This window comes from Leptonychotes weddellii, chromosome 6, assembly GCF_054177405.1.
Source record: "Leptonychotes weddellii isolate Sample4059 chromosome 6, ASM5417740v2, whole genome shotgun sequence".
Lineage (NCBI taxonomy): Eukaryota > Metazoa > Chordata > Mammalia > Carnivora > Phocidae > Leptonychotes > Leptonychotes weddellii.
The window spans coordinates 79,890,937-79,916,350 of NC_138374.1; the positions used below are offsets into that span (position 1 = coordinate 79,890,937).

The following is a 25,414-nucleotide window of genomic DNA, read 5'->3' on the forward strand; positions in this document are numbered from 1 at the left end:
GCACATTCATAATTCATTTACTTTTATGACATTGTGTTAGTTGTCATTAAAAGTTCAAGATCAAAAAGAGGTTCAAGATAGTATATTATCAAAAGAACCTAACACTTAAAATAGAACTTTCTTATTCTTGGTTACAGAATTGCAGAGTGAAAGTAGGGATGACATCAAGTGTTCTAATATTCTTTTATATGAAATTATCATCTGAGTCTTGTTATCTTCAGTTGTGTTTTTCGAGGTTACTGAAAGTTTGTATTAGAATATTATGTTCATTAGTATGGCATTTTTTTGTTTGTTTTTCTTTTTAAATTTGAGACTGTAGCCTTGGAGCACTATGGAAAATATGTCTTCACTGTTGTTTAAGTTTTGAATAATATTTAAATAGCAGATTCATTTCTAATCACCATTTATTAATTCTAATATATGTATGCCTTCCATATGCCAAACATCTTAACCAGTAGTAAAGTATAGAAGTACTTTGATTCAGGTTGTTTCTTCAGTAGGTTTATTCCTACTCTTTCATATGCTAAGAAAAAGTATGTCCTTAACAAATATATGCACACATATAAATACAAAATGATGTAAGAGTAGAATTCTCTGTGTACATAGTATGGAAAAAATATGTAGCAAATATATAATAGCATATAAACAATATACAGTATAGACAATGTATAAAAATATATAACATACAGACAAATGTAGTCATGCATATAAATGTTCTGTTGTGGTTGTAGAATAGCATTTTTAAAGTTAAGAGGGAGATAAATGTCAAAATACTATGTTTTTGCCATTTACAGAAGCTGCCTCAGTGGGCAAATATAGGGGTCTGAAGTGGTTTATAGCCTGGTTATCTTAATCTTGCCAATGCAGATTTTAAAGGCAGAATTAATTTAGCAGTTTATTGAGTGCTTACTCTAGATCAAACTATGTGCTAGATTTTGGAGATGAGTAGATAAGTAGAACTTGGTCCACACTGTTAAAAGCTGGTACTCTAGTGGGAAAAGACAGGTCATAAGTTTACAGCATAAATATAATGAGTATTTTGGTAAACTCAAGCACATGGAACATGGAAACGAAACAGGTGGATAATTTCTATTCATAGAGGTTGGACGTTTCAGGCAAAGAGACCAGCATGTAAAAAGTCATAGTATTTAGAACATTTGGGAACTGACCTTATTTGGAATGGCTGTGGGAGAGGGGAAGGCGGAGGTGGGGTCTAGAAGTGCTCAGCGTTCAGATAGTAAATGGCCTTGTTTGCAGTTTGTGGCCACTGCCTGAAGTCTCTGGTGAAGTCATTGTAAGTTTAAAGCAGAACTCTATAGTGTAAAAAGCTCGTTGGATTGGAGTAGTTCGGGAAGATAATGATGGTGAGCCAAACCAGGGAAATGACTCTGGAAACGGAGATGATGGGGCAGATTCAGAGTATACTCAGGAGGTGACATGGGTAGGACCTGTTCATCATTTGGTTAAGAGTAAATGAAAAGGGGGCGCCTGGGTGGCTCAGTTGGTTAAGCGACTGCCTTCGGCTCAGGTCATGATCCTGGAGTCCCGGGATCGAGTCCTGCATCGGGCTCCCTGCTCAGCAGGGAGTCTGGTTCTCCCTCTGACCCTCCCCCCTCTCATGCTCTCTCTATCTCATTCTCTCTCTCAAATAAATAAATAAAATCTTAAAAAAAAAAAAAGTAAATGAAAAGGAATAAGACTTATGTTTTTTATTTTGTAAAGATTTTTATTTATTTGAGGGAGAGAGAGCACACACGTGCACACATGAGCAGGAGGGAGGGGCAGAGGGAGAAGGAGAAGCAGACTCCCTGGCTGAGCATGGAGCCCAACTTGGGGCTCCATCCCAGGACCCCAAGGTCATGACCTGAGCTGAAGGCAGACTGTTTTGTTTTGTTTTGTTTTAAGATCTTATTTGACACAGAGAGACACAGCGAGAGAGGGAACACAAGCAGGGGGAGTGGGAGAGAGAAGCAGGCTTCCAGCCGAGCGGGGAGCCTGATGCGGGGCTCAGTCCCAGGATCCTGGGATCATGACCTGAGCCGAAGGCAGACGCTTAACGAGTGAGCCACCCAGGCGCCCCAGAACAAGAGTTCTAGATAAGTTCCTGGTTGCTCAGTTGTGTGGATGGCTGGCATCCCATGGAAGAGGGAGAAGGGAAAGATGAAGAGAGTAGTGATAGATAACCTTCCATACAAGTTTGGTTAACTAATTGTTTTTTGGCTAGGGCACAGTATCCCCTGTTAAATTTGTTTGCTTTTAACTGCCTTACTAATTAAGGTACCATTATCAGTTAATTCAGAGTATTTGTATGGGGAATGCAAACAGAGTTCTTAATTCCTATCTGAGGGAATTGAAGAGATGGTGCTCTAGTACTTATAGACATTATTGCCATAATTTAGAAAAGGAAGACAGTCCATGAAATTACAGCTTTCAGAATTAGAAACACTGTAGAATGTTTTGTGTACCAATGAAATATAGACAGAGCCAGGCTTTAGTCTGTGATAATAGATTACAGCCCGAAACAAACTTTACTTGTATTAATGCATAAATGCATTCCTCCTTTCTAGGACTCATCAGTATCATAGTAGAAGTCACTAAATACTTAATTATCATATATCATACTTAATTCTTGTGAATTAATAGGAAACAGAAGGAAAGCTGAGTATAAAATACAGACTATTTATTTAGGTACAGACATTTAAAATTTGACTCATGAGAGGAAGAGGTAAAAACATAACTGTAATGTAGCTATAGTATGATATTTTTTTAATTTTAATTTTTTATTTTTATTTTTATTTTTTTTTTTTAAGATTTTATTTATTTATTTGAGAGAGAATGAGATAGAGAGAGCATGAGAGGGGGGAGGGTCAGAGGGCGAAGCAGGCTCCCCACTGAGCAGGGAGCCCGATGCAGGACTCGATCTCGGGACTCCAGGATCATGACCTGAGCTGAAGGCAGTGGCTTAACCAACTGAGCCACCCAGGCGCCCAATTTTAATTTTTTAAAAAAAATATTTGACAGAGTGAGAGAGGGAATACAAGCAGGGGGAGTGGGAGAGGGAGAAGCAGGCTTCCTGCAGAGCAGGGAGCCTGATGCGGGGCTCGATCCCAGGACCTGGGACCATGACCTGAGCCGAAGGCAGACGCTTAACGACTAAGCCACCCAGGCACCCCTACAGTATGATTTTTTAAAAATAATTTAAGTTCTTGTTAAATGTCAGTGATCCAGTCACTGCCGAAGCTTAGTGTGAAGTCCATTGTAATATGGCCCTTTTAAAGAAGGTTAGACCTCTTCAGGCTAAGGCATAAGCAAGACTTTTATTTTAAAGAGTAAACAGTAAATTTTTTTTGAATGATTTATTTTTACTCTTCCTTAGGAAAAGAGGCTATCTAATCATGGAGTAGCTGGTTGAGAGCTTTGAAGAGAAAAATCTAGATTTGAGTTTTACACTTAATGTCTGTGTGACTTGAATAACCACAGCTAAACTTTCTAAGTTTCAGGGTGGTTTCATCTTTGAACAGGTAGAATTATATATGATCCAATATCTAGGGTTATCATGAACATTACATGAACCAATTAGCACAAGGCCTGGCGTATAGTAAGCTTTCAATAAACATCAGTTATTTCAGCGGCATGATTTGTTATATATTGAAATAATGGTGTCATTTCTATTTTATCTGAAGATTTCATTATGTTATTCAGATTCACAAGTACCAAATGCAAATTTATAATTCTCTGATAGAAAATGTTTAAATCCATGGTAACTAATAACCCGCTTTAACGTCCAAATTTGTTTATTGTGTTTTTTAATTGTATTTTCTCACTTTGTATAAGAAAAACAAATGCTGTATTCTGCTTTCTAGGTGACCGCGATTGAACCCATAATTAGTCATGGAGGAGCCAGTGCCAGCACTCAGCATTTGCACCCAAGCCTCCGATGGCTTTTTGGTGTGGCTGCAGTGGTGACTGATGTTGGACAGATCCTTCTTATTGACCTGTGTTTGGATGACATGTCATGCAGTCAGAATGAATTAGAGGCCTCAGGTAATTGTTTCAAACCCAAAACTGAGCACCTGAATACTCTGAGGCAATGGATTGGGTTTTTTTCCCTAAATATTGAAAATTTTTTATATAGAAGCTTCTCTTCATGTGTCTTTGTTTCTTTTATTGTTTGGACTTATTGTATTATTGTTTTGGGCACTGGATACTTTTTGCATGAGTTACTCTATTTTATTGATGAGTTATTCATATACTTAAAGTAGGTATTGACAGAAATGGAGATTTTGATTTGTTTTTCCATATACACTTGAAAAATAGCTGTTATTAAGTATATGCCAGAAGAAGGGCTGAAGGTATAAAATCTTGATCTTTATCAGACAGTATAAAACTGTCCAGCTGTGTAGGATCTAACAGTGTTTTTGGCACTCTAGTTATGTGCCTATGGTAAGACCAAGTTAGAAATAAGGTAGTGTAATAGGAAATAAAATAGTAATCGAAGGTTTTCTTTCACAAAATAACATCCTAAGATAGAACTAATGCTTACTCATATTTTTACAAATTGAGAATTTTCTTCCTTTAACACTAATAACTTAATGTTTATAAATCTTCTCATCAAATGCTTTCCGTTCTTTGATTTTTATTTATGGGACATTTAAATGATTGATTTATACAGGGAGGAGAACTAACCTAAAAATCTTAAAAAATGTATGTGTAAAAAGTTTCAGGAAAGGACCATTTGATCTTGAAGACCTTCTTAATAGTTAAAGCAGTGCTGTACTATTAGGGCAGATCGGTTTCTCTGTGGATCAGCTAAGAAACAAATAATTATTTTATCCCAATTTATAATGAGCATAACTAATAATTGTCAGTGCGTAGTAAAACTAATTAAAACTGCAAGTAGTAAAAATTGTATTTAACCAGAAATTTAAGAACCAAATCAAATTTCTGAGCAGAATTTTAAATCTGTAAAATACGACTTGAAAGAACTTGATTTGGCAGAAATAATGGCCACATGGACACTTAAGAAAAAAAAAAAAGAAAAATTCTCACAGTGATAGAAACAAAATCTGATATGTACAAAGATCTGACTGATTAACCCTGGGTAAAGTTTAAAAGAAAAGAATTGACTAGCAGAAATAACAGTAATTAAAAATGTATTTATAGAATATTAGAAGTGCTTGAACTGCTCTTTATAGAAAATTGATAGAGGACTTCAGTAGTCTTTTTTTTTTTTTTTTTTAAGATTTTATTTATTTATTTGAGAGAGAGAATGAGATAGAGCATGAGAGGAGGGAGGGTCAGAGGGAGAAGCAGACTCCCTGCTCAGCAGGGAACCCGATGCGGGACTCGATCCAGGGACTCCAGGATCATGACCTGAGCCGAAGGCAGTCGCTTAACCAACTGAGCCACCCAGGCACCCGAGGACTTCAGTAGTCTTGATGGAATTTTGTTCCAGAGTTTTGTAGACAGTATCATTCTACATGTAAGGCTAATTAAGATGCTTGTATTCATAATTAAAACTCTCTTCAGGGGAGCCTGGGTGGCTCACTCGTTAAGCGTCTGCCTTCGGCTCAGGTCATGATCTCAGGGTCCTGGGATCGAGCTCCGCATTGGGCTCCCTGCTCGGCTGGAAGCCTGCTTCTCCCTCTCCCACTCCCCCTGCTTGTGTTCCCTCTCTTGCTGTGTCTCTCTCTGTCAAATAAATAAAATCTTAAAAATAAACAAACCTCTCTTCAGACCAAAATAGTGGAGTTAAAACATCCTTTATTTCAGAGATCAGCAATCAGTAGTTGAATTCAGCACAAGGATGATTTTATAGTGGAACTCTTTGGATTGTGATCAGAGATCAAAATCCTTTCTCAGTTATAAGATTTACAAAGCCATTGAATAAAAAATTGGGGTTTAATGCAAAAGTTTTTGTTTACAAAAGTAATTTATGATTACAGCTATTTGGACTTTGCTGTAATACACGTAATATAGAAAGTGAAGTTCCGGGGCGCCTGGGTGGCTCAGTCAGTTAAGCGTCTGCCTTTGGCTCAGGTCATGATCCCAGCGTCCTGGAATCGAGTCCCACATTGGGCTCCCTGCTCAGTGTTTCTCCTCCTTCTGCCCCTCCCACGCTTGTGCATGCGTGCTCTCACTCTAATAAATAAAATCTTTTTTTAAAAAAAAAGTGAAATTCCTGATATTTATCATACTATATACTGTTTTACAACTTTTCTAAACCTAATGGTATTGTACATCTTTCCACATCAATACAGCTAGGGCCTACCTTACTCTCTTGAATAAGTGTACGTTATTCCATTGTATGAAGTTCTTATTTTGGCAAAGTTTAATCCTTGCTCTTTGGAAAAATAATCAGAAGCAGAAGGGATTAGGAGAGTAATTGTTCAAGTACAATGTATGATTTTTCCCTTCTTCATAACAGCATTGAGGGAATCTGCCCTTGCTCATGGTTATATCAATATATGGGCCTGAGTATTTTTCCTTTTATTAAAGATTTCAGAGATCTTCAAGTAGACAGAAGAATATAAGAACTCCCACATATCCGTCACCTAAATTGTTTTCAGAACTTATCATACGTGCATCTTTTTTCTTTCTTTTCCCTCTTCCTCCTTTTGCCTCTGCATTAATTTAAAGCAAATATTGGCTGTCCTGTATAATCGTAATGCCATTATCAGTCCTAACTATAATAATAATTCCTTGCTATAGTCTAATAACTGGTCTGTAATTACATGGCTCTAGAGCATCTTTTTGCATTTGTATTGTTTGAATCCGGATCCAAACAAGGTCCACACATGACATTTGAGTTGTCTCCTGTCTTCTTGAATGTAGAGCAGACCTCCCTCTAACTTCTCCTTTCCTATTTATTTTTAGTTCTACTGACTTGTTGGAGAAGTTAGTTATCTGATAGAATGCCCCACATTTTGGAATTAGTGGAGTGTTTTCATGTGGTGTCATTTACATTTTGTATTTTCTGCAAATATAAGTTAGCTCTGATTAGGTTCAAATGTGACATTTGGCAAGGACACTTCCAGAAGTGCTGGATATTTCCTACTGGATCATATCGGGAGGACATGATGTCTTGTTTCACCTTTAGTGATCAGTGGGTCCAGATGATGACACTGCAGTCCTTCCTTGTTAAAGTTTCCCATCTGCCTTTGTACCAGTGATTCTCAGCCAGGGGTGACGTTTGCCTTCTAGGGGATCTTTGATAATGTCCTGGGGACATTTTTGGTTGTTGCTCCTGGAGGGAGATGGTGCTACTGCCATTTAATAGACAGGCCTGGGGATGCAGTTCACCATCCTGCAGTGCGTAGGACTGTTCCCCTCGGCAAAGATTTATCTGACCCAGAGTGTCCGTGGAGCCAAGCTTGAAAAACCCAATTTAAATTAATTGTTTCATCCATTGAGATTGTTACCTTAAATCTCTTGATTCAGGAGGGGATACAAAAATGATGATTTTAAAAATCTGTTAATCTAAAGAAGAATTTTCTCATTATAACTAGGGCTATTTGTTTACCCTGAAATACAGTTTGTACGGAAGAGGCAGGATGAATGCTTAGTATTTTTTTAAGTACTAATTTTCAGAGTAAGGAGCTGGTACCCAGTTACTTAAAATGGTTCAGTAAGGTCTTTTGTTGGTGAGGACAGGAACTCAGGAGGTTTTGCATACTTCATGTGTTTCATTCATTTACTTTCATTATTGTTTACTGATGTTCAAAAGAAATTTTTTTTTTAAACTCATGAGCACCCCTTCATGTAGTCTCACAGATCCCCTTTAGACTTTGATAATCAGTTTCCTAGATTTCTGGCACAAGATGTCCTAGGCTCATCTTAACATATTTTCTGCCCCAGGCCTGGAACCGGCCATTTCTCCAAGGGGAATATTTAGGTTCTTAGTTCTAAATTTGAATAAGGAAACCCATCAGCTTTTTGTTTAAAAAAAAAAAAAAAGAGGGGCGCTGGGTGGCTCAGTTGGTTTAGTGTCTGCCTTCGGCTCAGGTCACGATCCCAGAGTCCTGGGATCGAGCCCCGCACTGGGCTCCCTGCTTAGCCGGGAGCCTGCTTCTCTCTCTGCCCCTTTCCCCTGCTTGTGCTCGCTTGCTCTCTCTCTCTGTCTAAAATGAATAAATAAAATCTAGGAAAAAAAAAAAAGAAAACCCTGTCAGCTTTGTTTACGATTATTAAGGAAATTGTGTAATCCTTTTTTAAAAAAGTGTACTTCAGATATTTGAGATGTACCTTAAGGTTTTTTTAAAAATTACACAGTTAAATGTATTTTGAAAATTAGAGCATTTAACCTAGGTATGGTTGGCTGTTTTATAGTTCAGCATGCTTTGTTATCACTGATCTGATTTTAATTGACCACAGTAGTCCTCAGTTGAAGCTTGAATAGTGGGTGACACATTTGCTTTTATGGTTGTTATGATCTGTTAATCTTACTTGTCTTGTTTTTCTAGACCTTGAAGTTGTGACCGGCATCCCGGCCGAAGTTCCACACATCAGGGAGACCGTGATGCGCGAGGGCCGCCACCTGTGTTTCCAGCTGGTGAGCCCGTCGGGCACTCCCGTGTCAGCCCTTCGCTACATCAGCAGGACGAACCAGCTTGCCGTGGGCTTCTCTGATGGCTACCTAGCTCTTTGGAATATGAAGAGCATGAAAAGAGAGTAAGTATGACTTTCTTCTCTCGGTTATTGGTAGTTCCTTTCTGAATATAACTTGTACTTAATTATTACTATTTTAAAATTAGCATAAAGAGAAAAGGGTATGGTTAAAAATAAGACTTTTTTTTTTTAAGTTTTATTTATTTAAGTAATCTCTGCACACTATCTGAGGCTCGAACTCATGACTCCAAGATCAAGAGTTCCATGCTCTTCTGACTGAGCCAGCCAGGTGCCCCTCTTTTTTTTTTTTTTTTAAATAAAAAATCTTTTTAAAAAATTGCTGCAAAATTAACCCTTTATTGAGGGAAGTGCCCTTAATTGAGGGAGGTAGCAGATCGGCATTATAGACTTTTAATCTCTCTGAAGAGTTAAGTAGATGCCTGTTTTTCTCATAAGTTGTCAATTTAATATTCATTTTTTTTCAAGGCATATTGGATTTTTTTTTTTTTTTTAACCACATACTAGTGATGAAGTGGCAGTGCTGTTGCCTAGTAGCTCCCTAGGGCAAGTCCACCTCAACTCTCTTTGCTTGAGAACTTTTTACCAGCTCTTGTCTTGGAATTGCTGCTCAGTGAATGCCTGGAGAACCTGGCTTCCACAGTCTTTCCCCTGGCACTGTTCTCTCTTGGCGAACTGTGCTTTCCAAGTGGTTTGTGGGAATTCTTCAGATTCTCCCTCACTGGGGTGTCGTGGTGAGGAAACTAAGCGCAGGCAGCTGAGGTGGAGTGTTGTGTCCGTGTTCATCTTTCCTAGGGGGCCTCTAGCTGGGAGCAGCCCACAGTGGCGCATCCTCACCTGACAGGAGGCATGAGTTCCCACATGCGCGTATGTGGGCACACTAGTAGTTTTGGCCCTTCCCCCGGCCATGCCTGTTGCCTCACTGTCCTGTGCCCTGTGCATTAAGATCAGATGATCGTGTGAACAGTAGTTGCTCCAACCCAGATTTTCACATGAGACCCAGTATGAACTGTCCTATTTTTTGTGCCTGTTGTAGATACTACACACAGCTGGAGGGTGGAAGAGTTCCCGTGTATGCAGTCACTTTTCAGGAACCTGAGAATGATCCGCGTAATTGCTGTTACTTGTGGGCTGTTCAGTCGACACAAGATAGGTAAGTGTGATGCGTGTGGTTTTTAAAAACATTTGTCAAAGATGAGGCAGCAGGTCATTTCTTTTGGAAAGTCTTGTAGTATTTGTCTTTTTAGTGAAAACAGCATAGTTCAGTGAATTAATGAGTGGTAGTTGAAATGATTTTGAAAGTTAAATGATTGTTTCGACATGGTTGAGTAAATTCTGGGGTATCAGTAAGAAATGGTGCTTGTTTGACTTGTTTGAATGCTGTTTCTAAGAGTAAGCCAATATAGGGGAGTGAGCAGCCTCGTATTGCCTTAGACAATTTTTATGGCCTTCTGTGTTCTTGCACTTTTATAATCTCATTTCTTCTCTTTGTTGTGTATGCCTCTCTCGTTTTTATTTACCCTTACTCTGTTCCCTGGTCCTCCTGTTTGCCTTTTTCAGTATATTCTTAGCATTAACTTGGTTAATTTTTCTGTCATAAGGTCTAATTTTGTCCCAATTACAGTTACTGAGAAATCTTTCAACTGAATTCTAACCAGTTAAATTTGTTCAACTAGAATAGTGTAAGTATTGATTTTCTCTTATTTTTCTTTGGTGTTTTGTTCTTTCTTGGATGATCAGTGAAACAGTTGAGCTTGTGGTATAAATGCCTTGATGGTGATAATGTGCGCTTCCCAGTACTTTTCTCTTCCCATCCTGCCTTGGGCTCTAGGTAACCTGCATTGTGGTCACTTGGGGTTTTGTGTTCTTATGTCTCCACTTGGTGGTTTGGTCTTGCCTTACTCTGTAGTAAGTCAGGAAATGGAGAGTTGATTTGCCACTTTGAAATTTGTCAATCCTGGAAAAATACTGAAATGAAAATACAGAGCCTGCTGTTAGGCTACCCCTCCTTGAGTCAAACCCGTATTTCCATTCATCTGAGGGGCGGGGGGCAGCAATTGGAGGGATGTGACCTGTGAGGGCTCTGGGTGGTGGGGAATGTGAGGGGACTTTCATCTAAACAGTTGTTGTATTCTGCTTATTTTTCCTTCTAGGACTGTCTCTTAGGATAAGTTCTATTAATTTTTTATTCTTTATGTGGGTTTTTGTATTTTACTCTTTCTGAATTTCTCACACTAAACTCTAGAGTGCTTTCCTCTTATTTTGGAACTTGGTGAATAAATCTGACTTCTTTTTTACCATACCACTCTTGATTCTTTTGGTGTTATCTGTAAGTGATGCCCACTCTATTCTTATAATCATGAAGCTATCTGAATATTCTCTGTTCCTGATTTTCTTTTGTAAAATCCTTGTGAAATGTATGCGCTTCCTTCGTCCTTTTTTGAGGTAGTTTTCAGAGCTCTCTACAGCTGATTCTTGAACAAGGTGGGAGCTGGGGCTCTGACCCCTCTGTGAAGTCAGAAATCCATGAAAACTTTTGACACCTGCCCCCTCCCAAATTTAGCTACTAATAGCCTGCTGTTGACTGGAAGCCCTACCAATAAACATCAATAATTAGCACGTATTTTGTGTGTTAAATGTGTTACATACTGTATTCTTTAATGCCTTTTTGCTTAATTTTTTCAGTATATCTATGCTATGTGGTTCATCTGCAAGGTTTTTCAAATTGTCACAAATCTCCAAAAAACTTCCCACTGTATTTATTGAAAAAAATCTGCATACAAATGGACCACACAGTTGAAACTTGTGTTGTTCAAGGGTCACATGTATTTGCATTTGAAGCACAAATGAATCATAGTTTAAAATATGGGCAGAATATACTGTTTTCGGTTTCTCTTAACAAGGTGATGCCCTGTATTTACTTGTCTTCATTATTCACAACACACCGAGGAAGTAACCCATAGGAACAATTCTCTAATGACTTGTAAACCACTTTCTAGTACTGTATATAATATTCTTTTAATAGGACAGGGTTAATTTAATTGGTAAGTTGGGTTATTTATTTCTGCATGATTTACTTTGCATTTGTCACTATTACTGATGTGAGATATTTTTGAGAGTGGTATTTTTGTGGACTTCTAGTCTTTGATTTGGGCCCTTAAATTAGTATGTCATGGGCCTCTTTGAGAATCTGATGAAGACTGTGATATATATTGGTATGTGTATGTAATATGATTTAAAGCAGAATTCCTGACCTGTGGTCTGTGTGTAGACATAGAGCAGTCTGTGAGCTCCCGGAAATGATATATAAAATTATTTACATTTGTTCATATATGTCTATGAACAATATGTAATAAAAATATATTTGTGTACACATATACAAATAGTATGTATATACATGTATAAATAATACTTGTATACTGGGAACAACACTTACATATATAAGTGATACACACATACTGGTATATTTAAGTGGATGTTATTGGTATTATAAGTAAATGAAAATAATATAAACTTAGATTATAAGTCTAAATTAAGAAAGACGATGATGTGCTCCTTCCTTTTCCCCATCAGAGTGATTATTTAAACAATAAAAAAGGAAAAAAAAATCACCGTAGAGTGATTATGTCACCACAGAATTACATGGGTATAGATCTTAAATTGTTGCCATAGTGCTCATCAATTATAATAAAAGCCACATTAAATTTTTAAAACTTATTTTTATTTAAATTCAATTAATTAACATATAATGTATTATTGGTTTCAGAGGTAGAGGTCAGTGATTCATCAATCAAGCCACATTAATTTTGTAATATGGAAAAGTGACTGGTGTTCCCTTTAATGTTGGTTGTATGCAGTTTGTCTTATTTAATATTTGGTCTTTTAGAGGTTATTTGTCTTTGTTTCATGTCCATGTGTTTATTCATTCCACAAAATCATTGAGTGTTTATATGTGCTAGTGACTGTTGTCGAAAATGTAACAATGCGTAGCACCAATAAATTTCTATTCTTCTAGATGTTCTATTTCAGCGAGTATATTTCATAAATATACTAGTGCATGTATTTCATATAATTTCAGTTAGTGATGTTAAATACAGAAAAAGCTGGGAGAGGAGATATGGAATGTGTGGTATAGGGAACTGCTCTTTTAGATAGTGTGATTGGGGAGATTTGAACGAAGTCAGTTGGGGCAGGTAGGTAGGAGAGCCATTGCGGAGATCTGGGGGAAAGAATGCAAAGGCCTTAGAAAAATGTCTCAAGGAAAAGGAAGAAGAGCGGTAAAGGGTAGAATGCAGACTGGTCATAGATGAGGTCAGAAGAGTAGAACTAGTTTATATAAGGCCATGGAGGCCAGGATAAGGTAAGTATATGAATTTGGTCTGGTCTAAATTAGTTTCTGATGGGAGGGTCTGAGCATTAGTATTTTGTCAAAGCTTCTTTGATGATTGTAATAATAAGCACCAAGATAGGGAACCACTAGCTCAGAGTGAGAACAGTAGAGAAGAGAGCTGGGAATCCTTCTGCACGTGGAGATAATTGATGGTGGAGAAGCAGAGGGTAGAACAGCCAGCAGAGGACTATGGATAGTGTAGTGTGAGGAACATGAAGATCATGTGGTATCCTGGAGGCCAAGTAGAATATGTGTTCTAAGAAAGATCAGCCAGAAAGAATAAGAATTCACATTCAGACAATATGGAAATCTGTGCTCTTAATACTGCACGCTGTCCTTGAGCAGTGAGGAGTTGATTTGGGATCTTTGCTTTATATTCATACTGTATAGCCCTCATCCTGTGGTCCCGGGCAGCAAGATCTTCATTTTAGGTAGAAGCATAACGAGATGGTGGAAGAAGGAACAAAGGACATGCAGTCCCCTAAGGACAGTTTTCTGTAGTTGCCATGGGATAATTCTGTACGCATCTTGTTGGCCAGAACGTGGGCCTCCTGCACCCAGCTCAGAGCACACCTGTTAAAGACGGGGAGAAGCGGTGTTGGGTACACCGCTGTAGTCTCTGCCACATAAGGGGTCACCTAAAGTGTCCAAATAACATCAGCTTAAGTTAATTAGAATCTGTTAAAAATAAAAATCAGTTATTGTTTCAAAGGACTGCATTTTGTGAAAACTAAATCACAGTAAGTTCTTCATGTTGACCTTAGTTTTGTCCTGTGCACTCAGTATTGTATACTAGACAGAAAGAGCTGCTTGATATATTAGTAGGATCTTGAGTGTTTCTTCTCAGCTCGTTTCTCTTTCTTTCAGTGAAGGGGATGTGTTGAGTTTACATCTACTTCAGCTGGCCTTTGGTGATAGAAAGTGTTTGGCATCAGGACAAGTCTTGTATGAGGTAAATGGTACTGGGAATATGGGTTCATTATGACCATTTTATCATTGTTTTGCCTTTTTTAGTCTTTAAGATATTAACATAGTGAAAAGTTATTCTTCTATTCAAGTTAATACTGTATCACAATGTAATGAAAAAAGTGTTAGATTAGGGAACAGAAGACTAGCAGTTTTACCAACATAGCCTTCTTAACTTCCCCACGTATCATTTTCATCTAAAATGAGGGGATTGGACACAACTCATCTTGTGACCTAATTGGTACACAGGAAAATATGCCGCACTTTGTTGCTCTAATATATCAAGCAGTAAGCCATGGGGTGACTTTATAAACAGTCTTGGGGCACCCGACTGGCTCAGTCAGTGGAGCATGCAACCCTTGATCTCGGGGTTGTGAGTTTGAGCCCCACGTTGGGTGTAGAGATTACTTAAAAATGTTTTTCGTTTTTTGGGTTTTTTTTTGAAAAAGCGCAAGTGGGGTAGGTGGCAGGGAGAGGGAGAGAGGATCTTAAGCAGGCTCCACGTTCAGCACGGAGCCTGATGTGGGGCTTTTGATCTCACAACCCTGAGATCATGACCTGAGCCAAAATCAAGAGTCAGATGCTCAACTGGCTGAGCCAACCAGGCGCCCCACTTAAAAATAAAAATCTTAAAAAAATACACATTTTTTTAATTAAAAAAATGGTCTTGCCACTTACAAAAGAGGATGAATGCATTAGCCTTTCAGATGACTGTTTCTCCAGCTGAATTTGAAGAAAAGGTGGTGTGCTGCTAATAGCTACGTGGTCAGCCCCTACATTCCTTTCTGTAGGACAGTCTTTCTTAACCTAGTGTTTGAAGTTATGTGGATGGGCTTTAAAGAATCCATGAAGTCTGTGAATTATGTGTGACATTTTTATGATTATGCATTTTTCTGGGGGAGTTTAATAGCTTTCTTAGATTCTTTTCTTTTTTTTCCCACTAAAGATTTATTTATTTGAGAGAGAGAGAGCAGGCATGCACAAGTGGGAGGGGTAGGGAGAAGAAGAGAGGATCCCAAGCAGACTCTGCTGAGCATGGAGCCCATTGTGGGGCTAAATCTTACCATGACCCTGAGACCACGACCTGAGCTGAAACCAAGAGTCAGACACTCACCTGACTGCACCACCCAGGCGCCCCAGCTTCTTAAAGAGATTGATGAACAAAAAAAAATATATGGGCTGCTGTTCTAGAGCAAGAATTTCTCTGAGAACAGAGGAGCAGGTTTGCTGGCCTGGAGTATCTTTGTAGAGAATAGTGATGGTTAGTCCAGTTCACACTCCAGCCAAAAGTGCCTGAAGGTTCCCGTGGTTGATAACTGCTTTAGAAGGTTTGTTGGTCACTGTTTTCAAGAGACTAAGTTTAGCCTTTTATCTATGTTTTATGCTATATAAAATTTCAGAGCCCTTTTCAGTGATTTGCTCTCTTTACTCTTTACTTTTTTGTGTTTTCTTTGTATCATGTAAAACTCTTTAAATACAGAGAACATTTAATTTTTGAATGATTTCTGGCTTAGAATTCCATTAAGATAGAGATTTTCTGTTTCAGGGGTTAGAGTACTGTGAAGAAAGATACACACTGGACCTCACGGGTGGCATGTTTCCTTTGAGGGGACAGACTAGTAATACCAAACTGTTGGGATGCCAGAGTATAGAGAAATATCGGTATCATGGCGACAGAGAGGAAGGTATGAATGAAGGTTGCTTAAAAGCACTCTTATTATATGTCATGTGGAATGCTTGATTTTAATAGTTATCTTGATGTAAGATTTGACAGACTGCTTTTTAGAGTTCATACTCCTGGCAGTTAAAAAATTGGAATATTCTTTAGGTCTGTATCAAATTGTCACTATTCTCACTCTCCAGTTTGCTATGCAGAACTCAAGAGTCCAATAGATTAAGGGATCCTTGTATTTTAATCCAGCCCTCTAAACAGGCAAGAATGGTCTCTAGTTTTGACTAGTATGAATAGTTTATGAATAATGGTTCCTTCTGTGTATTTTTTGAGACCTATGGCAAACAGGCCTTGGTTGTCTTTAATTTTTCTCTTTCCTTTAGTATCATCCCTTCTTCCTGGTAAACAGCCCTTGCATAGGAAAAACGGCATCGATTTGGAATCCATCATGGCTTCAGATCTCTGCTCTGTCACTAGTTGTGACCTTTGACAAATTATTTCACATTTCTGAGCCTCCCTTTCCCCATCTTTGGAATAATACAGTTGTACCTTTTGCAAAGGGTGGCGGTGAGAAATAAATGTGATACCTGCATAGGTTCGTTCAGCTCTGGACATGCTCCCTAGGGCCCTGCTTGTGTGTGTTCTTACTGGGATTCATCCTCATGGTTCATTCCTCCGTCCTGGGCATGTCCTCTGTGCTTGTTCCACGTCTGTATTTGTGGTCCAGTCTTCACGTCCAACTAAACATGCCCCAAACACAACTCTTCAAACGCTTATCTTTTCTCATTCCCCACTCCCCTCTTTTTTGTTTCCCATTGTTTACTTTTTCAGATATTTACTTTTTTCTCTCATTGGTGCCTCTTACTTTGTTCCTATCTTTCCATTCCCCACCACCACCATCCAGGTCCTTCCTTGTCTTCCCCCCCTTTCCCAAAGAGCTGGATTAGCCCTTCTCAACTAGAATTCCTCCAAAGAATTAAATGCCTCAAAGCGTCCGTTTTCAGTATTGATATTCTCTGGTACTGGCTGTGTTCCCTTGTTGGGAGAATATGCATTCAAATAATTCTCTACTTTTACGTCCAACACCTCAAAGTTGCCAAAGTGTTAAGTGAAAACAAACCAGGATATAACTTTTCTGATGAGTACTTTTTAATAAAATCTTGAAATGGAGAAATAGTAAAGATATAAGTGAATGAAACCCTTCTTACAGAATGAAACCCTTCTTATAGAATGAGCGATAGAACTGTACTTTGAAATACCAAATATGATTAAAACTTCTTAATTTATGTCAAAATGTTGCTAAAATTTTATTTGGGCTAGTTTTACTTTGTGATTATTTATTCAATTTATAAAAATTATATTCTTTTCTTTTAGCTCTGTCTCCTGACACTAGTGTTTCAGTCTTTACCTGGCAGGTGAATATATATGGACAAGGAAAGCCTTCTATGTATTTGGGGCTTTTTGACATAAATCGCTGGTATCATGCACAGATGCCAGATTCGTTAAGGTATGATTTCGCCCTCTCTTCTTTTTCGTGTTTGTATGTGTAGCAGCTCAGTCATTTAATGATTTTGTAACATTTTCTTTTAGATCAGGAGAATATCTGCATAATTGCTCTTATTTTGCATTGTGGTCACTGGATTCTGTTGTGAACAAGACTTACCCACATTACATCTTGGATATACTAGTAAATGAGAGAAGCTTAAGTCGAGGAATTCCTCCTTCATATCCACCTCCTGAGCAGTTTTTTAATGCAAATATTTACAATTTTGGTATGTATTTCCTTAACATTAGCTTTCGAGAAAAATAACATGCACGAGTATGTATGCATGTGTGTAATATATATTTGTATAGTATATGTGTGGTATGTATATAGTGTGTAGTATACATGTATATATAGTTACCTGTTCATGTCTCATTACTGTTAATATATGGGTAACTTAGGAAATTAATTTGATATGTACATGAGAAATTTAATACTTAGGTATTTTATAAAGATATTATCACTATTATGAATTTGCTAGAAAAGGTAACTATTATTTATGTTGAAGTTTGGTATCTTGTCAGGATGGAAATACCTGGAAAAATTATTTTAAAATTTATTATATGTAATAATTTTGATATCTTGCCTAGCAATCTCTTGTTAGGATAAATTTTGGTGTATTAATGCCATCTACAGTATAATATGTAAGCACATTTTTTTTTTACATTTTTTTTTTAGATGCCACTTGTTTGTTAAACTCAGGAATTGTTCATATAACTTGTAATGGCTTTCAAAAGGAGGTAGGTAACAATGTGGACAGAGTGTGCCTTATTGAACTGAAGTCAGATCATGGATTTAAACTTTCTTTAGTGTTAATTATATAAACTGTTGTTTCAGCTTAAATGGTAGCTTCTGCTAGGTTTGTGATATGAGCAGTTAGTAGCATCAGTTACTGATGGCAGCCTGCCAGAAGAAGTATTGGGGTTGTGTGGATGTTAGCTACTTGAACGTTAAGGAAAAGAGTGGAAGTAGGTCAGTGCCTTCACCATATCCCTTTGTATCCGTACTCTTAATTCTCCTCTTTCTTCTCAGGAAGCTTATGAATAAGTGAAGTAATGCAAAGAAGGTGCCTAGCACAGTGCCTGGCACAAGTGGGGATGACTATATGTTGAAAAAGACTTTCCCAGGAAAACACAAAATGGCAGATTTCAAAATTGATAATCGGCTAGATGTGCCTGAATGCCATATTTATATTCATATTAGATCTCTCTTACATTAGATCAGAAGGAATAAACGGCAGGGGTGTGTGTGTGTGTGTGTGTGTGTACATTAAGATCTGTCACCAGCTCTGTCAGCTTTGGAGAAGGTAACAGGGTTACCCGTCATAAAAACAAAAAGCCACCCAAAGTACCCTTATCAGTAATATTATTTATAACTAGCAAGCATTGGTTTAGCTCAAGAACCTATAAACCCTTTTCCTTGCAAGAAGTTTAAAAATGGAGTCTTACAATTTCTATTCCGTGTCTTTTAGCTTTATTCTCAAAATATTAAGTATAAAGTAGGGTGATAAGTTTATTATTCTTAAATTTGATTATTTGAAATTGTGTCTTGATTGATATTTATTCATCGATCTTTACAGACTTTGAGGTTTTTAAAGAAATCAGGAGCATCCCTCAGTGAATTCATACCTGATGGCTATAATAGATGTCTTATGGCTGGCCTTCTGTCACCGAGACTTACTGATACTCACCCTTCCAGTTTAAGTCAGGTGAGATGATTTCTAACGCTGTTGTTTCTTTTGAACTATTTTCTTAGCTTTCTATTATAATAAAAGTCTACTAGATAATTTCTGCAAAAGTAGATTCAGTAGATGCACTCTGCATGATCACTAGTTATGGTCTTGGGTTTGGCTTAAAATACATACTCCCAGGACTTAGTAGGCCATAACTTGGCACCAGGTTCACTTAGCTGTATAGAAGGATATAGGACAGGAGGCCCATCATGGCATGTCATGAGTAGAAGCTGTTATAACAGGCCTGGGGCCATTTTCCAGCCCCTGTGGGAACTGCATGGGTGCAAGAAAATGAGACCTCTCTGAGTGGAAATCATCTTGACTTAGGTAGATCTCATGGTCTAGAACAAAAGCATGTGATCACTGGTATGAGCGTCACTGGGAACTTGTTCATGGTTTCTATCATAGCGCTGTTTAATCAGAAATTCTAGGAGTGGAGCCCAGCACTCAGTGTTTTAATAAGCCCTTGATGTGGGGGGCGCCTGGGTGGCGCAGTCGGTTAAGTATCTGACTCTTCATTTCGGCTTGGGTCATGATCCCGGGGTCCTGGGATCGAGCCCTGCATGGGGCTCCCTGCTCAGCGGGGAGTCTGCTTCTCCCTCTCCCTCAGCCCCTCTGCCTGCTTGTGCTCACACTCTAACTCTCTCACTAAATCTTTAAAAAAAGCCCTTGCTGTGATTCTGATGCAGTGTTTTATAGAAACCAGTATCTTCTGAGAGCGTGTGAGAAGATTCGAGGTTCCTGCAAAACAGGGCCGTTGGTTCTCGAGGTCAGACTCACTCGTGGAAGCCAGAACCTTAACTTCCGAGTGGAGGTTTATAATCCATTCACAGTTTTCCTGGTCCCAGTACAGTTTACCTGCCAGGACACATTCTAGCAGTAAACAGTGTTGCCTGGGGACAGCTCATAATTCACCTTTATTTTAACTCATTGTTTGTTAGTAAAACATGCTAAATGAAGTAAGCTCCATTTCCCATGGAGAAAGAGAAAATGTTAACTCTCCCCAGGTAGTGTTTGGATAAAGTTATTTAAAAATTACAGTTGTGAAACATAATGAATTGCTGGAAAAAGAGCCTTTTAAACATCTGAAGGAATATAAATATTGCCACTGTGGTTTAACACTTATGGTTGGATTTTAATACTTAATTTCATGGAGTGAAGAGAAATACTCGATTCTATTATCGTTGGGAGATTTCCTCTCCTCGTTCCCCCTCCTTTTATATTTTTGTATCTGTGTTTACCACATGGTCATGTCGTGATCAATGTTAATGTTCTTATTATGTAGCTTGTTTTTTCCTGGAGTTTCCAAGTGGCCTTTAAAAAACAAAACAAGGGCGCCTGGGTGGCTCAGTTGGTTAAGCGACTGCCTTCGGCTCAGGTCATGATCCTGGAGTCCTGGGATCGAGTCCCACATCAGGCTCCCTGCTCAGCAGGGAGTCTGCTTCTCCCTCTGACCCTCCCCCCTCTCATGCTCTCTCTCTCTCATTCTCTTTCTCAAATAAATAAATAAAATCTTTTAAAAAAAAAATAAAAAACAAAACAAAACCTTGCCCATCTCACACAAGCTTAACTTTTTTTCTTCTCAGTTTGTTTTTGCTCTTGTGGAGCCTCTTTAGATGAAGGGTGTGACCTTCTGTTAGATTACCTTTGTTGCCCAGTGTTTTGTCACCTTTACCTCTGGTTCTATTTTTGGGGAGATTTCTTCATCATCTCCCTGTCTTCCTATTAGCTTTTTAAAGATTTGACCCTCATTTAAAATTTTTGGAGTACTTCTTCTTTGCTCAGTCTTTTGTTCATAGTATTCTGTTTTATGGATGAACCAGCTCCTGTCCATGTGTGTTCACAGTCTTACTTGGTTCTCTGCGTTAGCTCTGTTTCCTCTGCAGTTGGTTTTCTTCCTTTAGTCTCTTTGATGCCGGTGGCTCTCCTTACGTGTTTGGTGGCCCTTGGTCATCTGTTCGTATGTAAAGTGGGTCAGTAACAGATGATACACTCTCTTTTGCGTGGGTATAGTTCATGTAGAGGCATCCTTTTCTTGGGGATAGTAGATGGGACGTGCACCATTACAGTGGAGAAAGCCCATACTTTGGTTGGGGCCATCCCATTTTTCCAAAGATCTGTGAGGCAGGCATCCATGGTTCTTTGCTGTGGGATCAATGACTGGCTGTTCCATAGACTAAGTGTCCACCAGTTGCCTGTTTTCAGCCCTGGGTCTGACCACTCTTGCCCCCCACTTTCCTCTGTACCTGGTTTCTCCAAGGACTTAGCCTGAGGGCTCAGAGAGCTAACCCGATTGCATTCTCATCTGTAGCTCCCCTCTGTGAGGACCTAAGGACGTGGTTTCCCTCACACTGCTGGGTCTGTCACCTTTCCTCATGACTGCTGTTCACGGATTTTGTTGAGCTGTCTTACCCCATGATGCCTTCTCTTTTCTTTGCCCTTGCTGATTGATACCTATCTCTGCTCTTTACGATTATTCACTGGGGTCTGGTGATGATCCAGATGCAGGAAGTAAATGGCTGTGCGTGATGTTCCATCTTTATCCACAGGTAACAATTTTCTTTTGTTCAGAAAAGGTTAAAAGCAGTTAATGATAAGGTTTCTTTTGTTCATTGTGAGTAATATGGTCTTTTTAACTCATCTACCTTGTGAGAGTTATGGAAGAATTGCTAATAGGTTGTGTAGAAGAGATCTATTCTTTCTGTCTAATGGCCCAAGAATACTGTTGAGGGTTTGATAAAACAGCATCATCTAACTATGGGCTGTTGATTTCCAACCATATACATATTCAAAGGACACCTTTGATCAGTCTTTTGTCTGTTTTGTGGTGTCCATTCCCCTGCCCTCAACAAGACAAGGAGAAAAAGCACCAAATTCAAGATGGCTTTCTGCAGCTCTTGATTGGGTTCATTGAAAGACCTTAGGAAACTTTGGCCCCAGTGGCCCTGCCCATCCTCCCGTCAGGGACTGGAACTGCCTTTCCTGCCTGGTGCTTCAACTTCTGATGGCAGAGAACTCATTGCTCATCCTCGTCCTCAGGGCCTTGGGTGCTCCAAGTGCTCCATTTAACTTTCTCACTTTAAGGAATTTAGTACAGATTATTGTTTTCTGATTACATACTGTCAAATTTATTTAAAGCAATAATATCTTAAAAATGTGAAACAAGAAAAAATTACCTGTAATTCAGCCACATGAATAAAACAGCATTTAGTGTTTTCTGTGATTAAACCTGGTATTCCAACCCGTTTAGGTTTTTTTCCAATTACATCAATAATACATGAATAATTTGGATTTAGAAAATTGGCTAAAGTGTTTGGAGGCATATAAGTATTGGCATTTTGTTAACCATTCTTCGTGTACCTTTCTTTTTATTTTTTAAACTCCATTCCTAGAACAGGCCAAGTTAAACTGTATTCTTTAGTGATGCACATGTAGAGTTAAAGCAAAAAGAAAGCAAGAAAGTGATGACTTCAGAAGGCAGGAGAGGGTCGTGGTTGCCATGGGAGATGGGAGGGGAGGGTGGGATTTGCTTTTGGTCAGGTCAGAGCAGACACAGCTTCCAGGTTACTGCCAAATATTCTCAGTCTAAACCTGGGTGGGGTGTTGTCAATGTCCACTTTGTAATTATTTGTTTGTATACATGGTGCATGGACTTTATACTTTTCTTTCATGCATTTCTTTATATATCCCTTCTTCATATACATGAAAAGGATGATACAGATGCAATTTCATATTTTTATTGACTGGTCAGTATTCTGTTAATTACATATTTATAGGGTTTACCCTTTTTTTACTGGGTTATCTATGGAAATTCTTTATGATACATATTTACCCTTTTTGTCGTAAATCTTCTAGATCCTCCCCCTACTGTTTTCCTCTTGATTTGTTTTATGGTATCTTTTGCTATATACAAATTAGTATTTTTGTAGTCAGATGTATTTTATAGCTCTGGCTTAATAAGTCTAACACTTAAATGTTTCTTTAACATTTAAGGGTTCAGTTTATCTTTGTGTATCACATCAGGTAAAGGTTGATTTTCTTTCTCCCGGATGATGATGAGTCCAGCTGTGCTACACCACTTATAAAATAGAACGCAGAATATCCTTTGCTCATGCTACTGAGATATACCACATTCATTTGATTTCCTTTGTGTGTACTGGGTTCTGTTTCTGGATTTTTATTTCTTCCCATTAATCTGATCTATTTCTATGCCATTCATAGATTTCTTTGATATTCAGTGTGATTTATAATGATTTTAAGTAACAGACTTACTAAGACACGGCTATATCTTACAGTCACCTGCTTACAATGTCTAATTCAGTGGTTTTTAATAAATCCATGGAATTGTGCACCTATCCCCCCATTCAATTTGAGAACATTTTTATCACCCCCACAAAAAACCCATATTCTCCCCCTCACGCCCTGGCTTTTGATAACCACTCCTCTGCTTTCAGTCATCATAGACTTCCTTGTTCCTTATATGAATCCACAGTTTATTTATGTGGTAGCATGCATCAGTCCCTCGTCCCGTTTAATGTCTGTGTCACGTAATTTCTGTATAAGGAGCGTACCACAGTTCATTTATCCATTCTTTCGTTGATGGGCTTGTTTCCAGTTTGGGTCTATTATGAATAATGTTGTTCCATGTAGAGTTTTGGTGTGGGCATGTGTTTTCATTTCTTTTGGGTGTGGAGTTGGCTGGGTCATGAGGTAACTCCGTGTTTAAGTTTCCCAAAGTGGCTTTACCATTTTACATTCCCACCATCAGTGTATGAGGATTCCAGTTACTTCATGTCACCACCAATGCTTGTTACTGTGTTTGTGTTTATAGCCACCTAGTGAGCTATGAAATTTTTTTTTTTTTAAGATTTTTTATTTATTTGACAGAGAGAGAGCGTGAGAGAGGGAACACAAGCAGGGGTAGTGGGAGAGGGAGAAGCAGGCTTCCCGCTGAGCAGGGAGCCCAACATGGGGCTTGATCCCAGGACTCTGGGATCATGGCCTGAACTGAAGGCAGACGCCCAACGACTAAGCCGTCCAGGCGCACCTGAAATGTTTTATTTCTACCCCTTGAAATGTTTGTATTCTTTCTTTTAAGATTTGTTTATTTTAGAGAGAGTGCATGTGGGGGGAGGGGCATAGGGAGAGAGAATCCTCAAGCAGACTCCCTGCTGAGCACAGAGCCCCTTGTGGGGCTCGATTCTAGGACCCTGAGATCATGACCTGAGTCAGAATCAGCAGTTGGATGCTTAACCGAATGAACCACCCAGGTGCCCCTAAATGTTTGAATTCTTATAGAATTTGCTGTCTCTGAGTCTGTGATCAGATATCCTTTATCTTCACTTCTTACTCTTTTTCCTTCTTTTTTTAATGCATGGTTCAGGAAGAACAGTTAGAAGCTATATTGTCAGCAGCGATCCACACAAGTTGCCTGGGACTTTTGACTGGATGTATCAAAAAGTGGACAAAAGAAGGTAAGATTATAGTTTTTAATGAATAAAAAATTACTTTCGTATTTTAAATTGTTTAAATGATTAATTCATTTGGGGGGTTTAAACTTTATTTTGAGATAATTATAGGTTCACATTGCTATTTTAAGACATTATTTAGAGAGATCCTGTGTACCCTTTTATCACCACCTTCCCCCCTGCAGGACAGTAGCTCAGTCAGGATCCCCACGTTGTCCTTTTTTATAGCCACACCTACCTCCTCCCACCTCTAACCCCCGGGAGCCACCAGTCTATTCTCTACTTCTATAATTTTGTCATTGCAAAAATGTTCCAAAATGAAATGATATAGTATGTAACCTTTGGGATCGACTCTTGGGCAAAATTCTTTGGGATTCATCCCAGCTGTTGTGTATCCCCCTCTTTAAAAACACACACTCACACCCACATTATTTTTGTTGAGTCATTTGACAATAAGTTGAGGACATCAACGTTTCTGTACTTGTATTATCAGTATTCTTTCCAAGAACAGTCATTACAAAACCACTGTGTACTTAGAAAAATCAGAAAAACATTGAATATGCTATTATCTGATCTCAGACCTTACTGGAATCTTACTAATCATGCCAATAATGTCCTTGGTAGCATTTATAGGGATAGGGAATCCAGGATGTAATCCAGAATATACTTTGTGTTTAGTTTTTATGTCCCTTTAATCTCTCTTAATCTCATGTAATTCCTAAGCTTTTATCTTTCAAGAAATTGGCGTTTTTAAAGATTTAAGCCTATCATTTTGCAGACAGCCTTTCAATGTGTGTGTGTTAACCTTTCCTCATGATCAGATTTTACATTTTTCACAGCAGTGCTGCATAAAATGATGTGCTCCTTGCTGTGTTTTCGTACCAGTTTGTTTCTGTTGTGTTGATGTTCACATTGCTCACTTGATCAGCATGGTCTCTGTCAGGGTTCCCCACTGAAGTTACTAATTTTTTGTTTGTAATTGAGAATTCTTTTTTTTTTTTCATTGATATTTACAAAT

The 25,414-nt window shown here is 38.5% G+C and overlaps 2 protein-coding genes across 11 annotated transcripts in view; one reads left to right on the forward strand and one right to left on the reverse strand.

Moving 5' to 3' along the window:
- The window catches only part of CDC42BPA (CDC42 binding protein kinase alpha), a 727,403-nt gene that overhangs the window by 566,944 nt on the left and 135,045 nt on the right, over positions 1-25,414 (reverse strand). The gene's annotated exons all lie outside the window — the stretch shown is intronic.
- AHCTF1 (AT-hook containing transcription factor 1) overlaps positions 1-25,414 on the forward strand; it is a 79,790-nt gene that overhangs the window by 16,229 nt on the left and 38,147 nt on the right. For all 8 annotated transcript variants that reach the window (XR_014146383.1, XM_081824452.1, XM_081824447.1 and 5 more), the window contains 10 exons: positions 3,864-4,044; positions 8,463-8,670; positions 9,662-9,778; positions 13,883-13,967; positions 15,528-15,666; positions 17,028-17,160; positions 17,244-17,425; positions 17,875-17,936; positions 18,776-18,904; positions 24,312-24,402. Coding sequence is in view for 7 of the 8 variants with exons in the window: in XM_081824452.1 (XP_081680578.1) it covers positions 3,864-4,044; positions 8,463-8,670; positions 9,662-9,778; positions 13,883-13,967; positions 15,528-15,666; positions 17,028-17,160; positions 17,244-17,425; positions 17,875-17,936; positions 18,776-18,904; positions 24,312-24,402 (1,327 nt within the window). In the remaining variant the exon portion in view is untranslated. The remainder of the gene's footprint in view (positions 1-3,863; positions 4,045-8,462; positions 8,671-9,661; positions 9,779-13,882; positions 13,968-15,527; positions 15,667-17,027; positions 17,161-17,243; positions 17,426-17,874; positions 17,937-18,775; positions 18,905-24,311; positions 24,403-25,414) is intronic.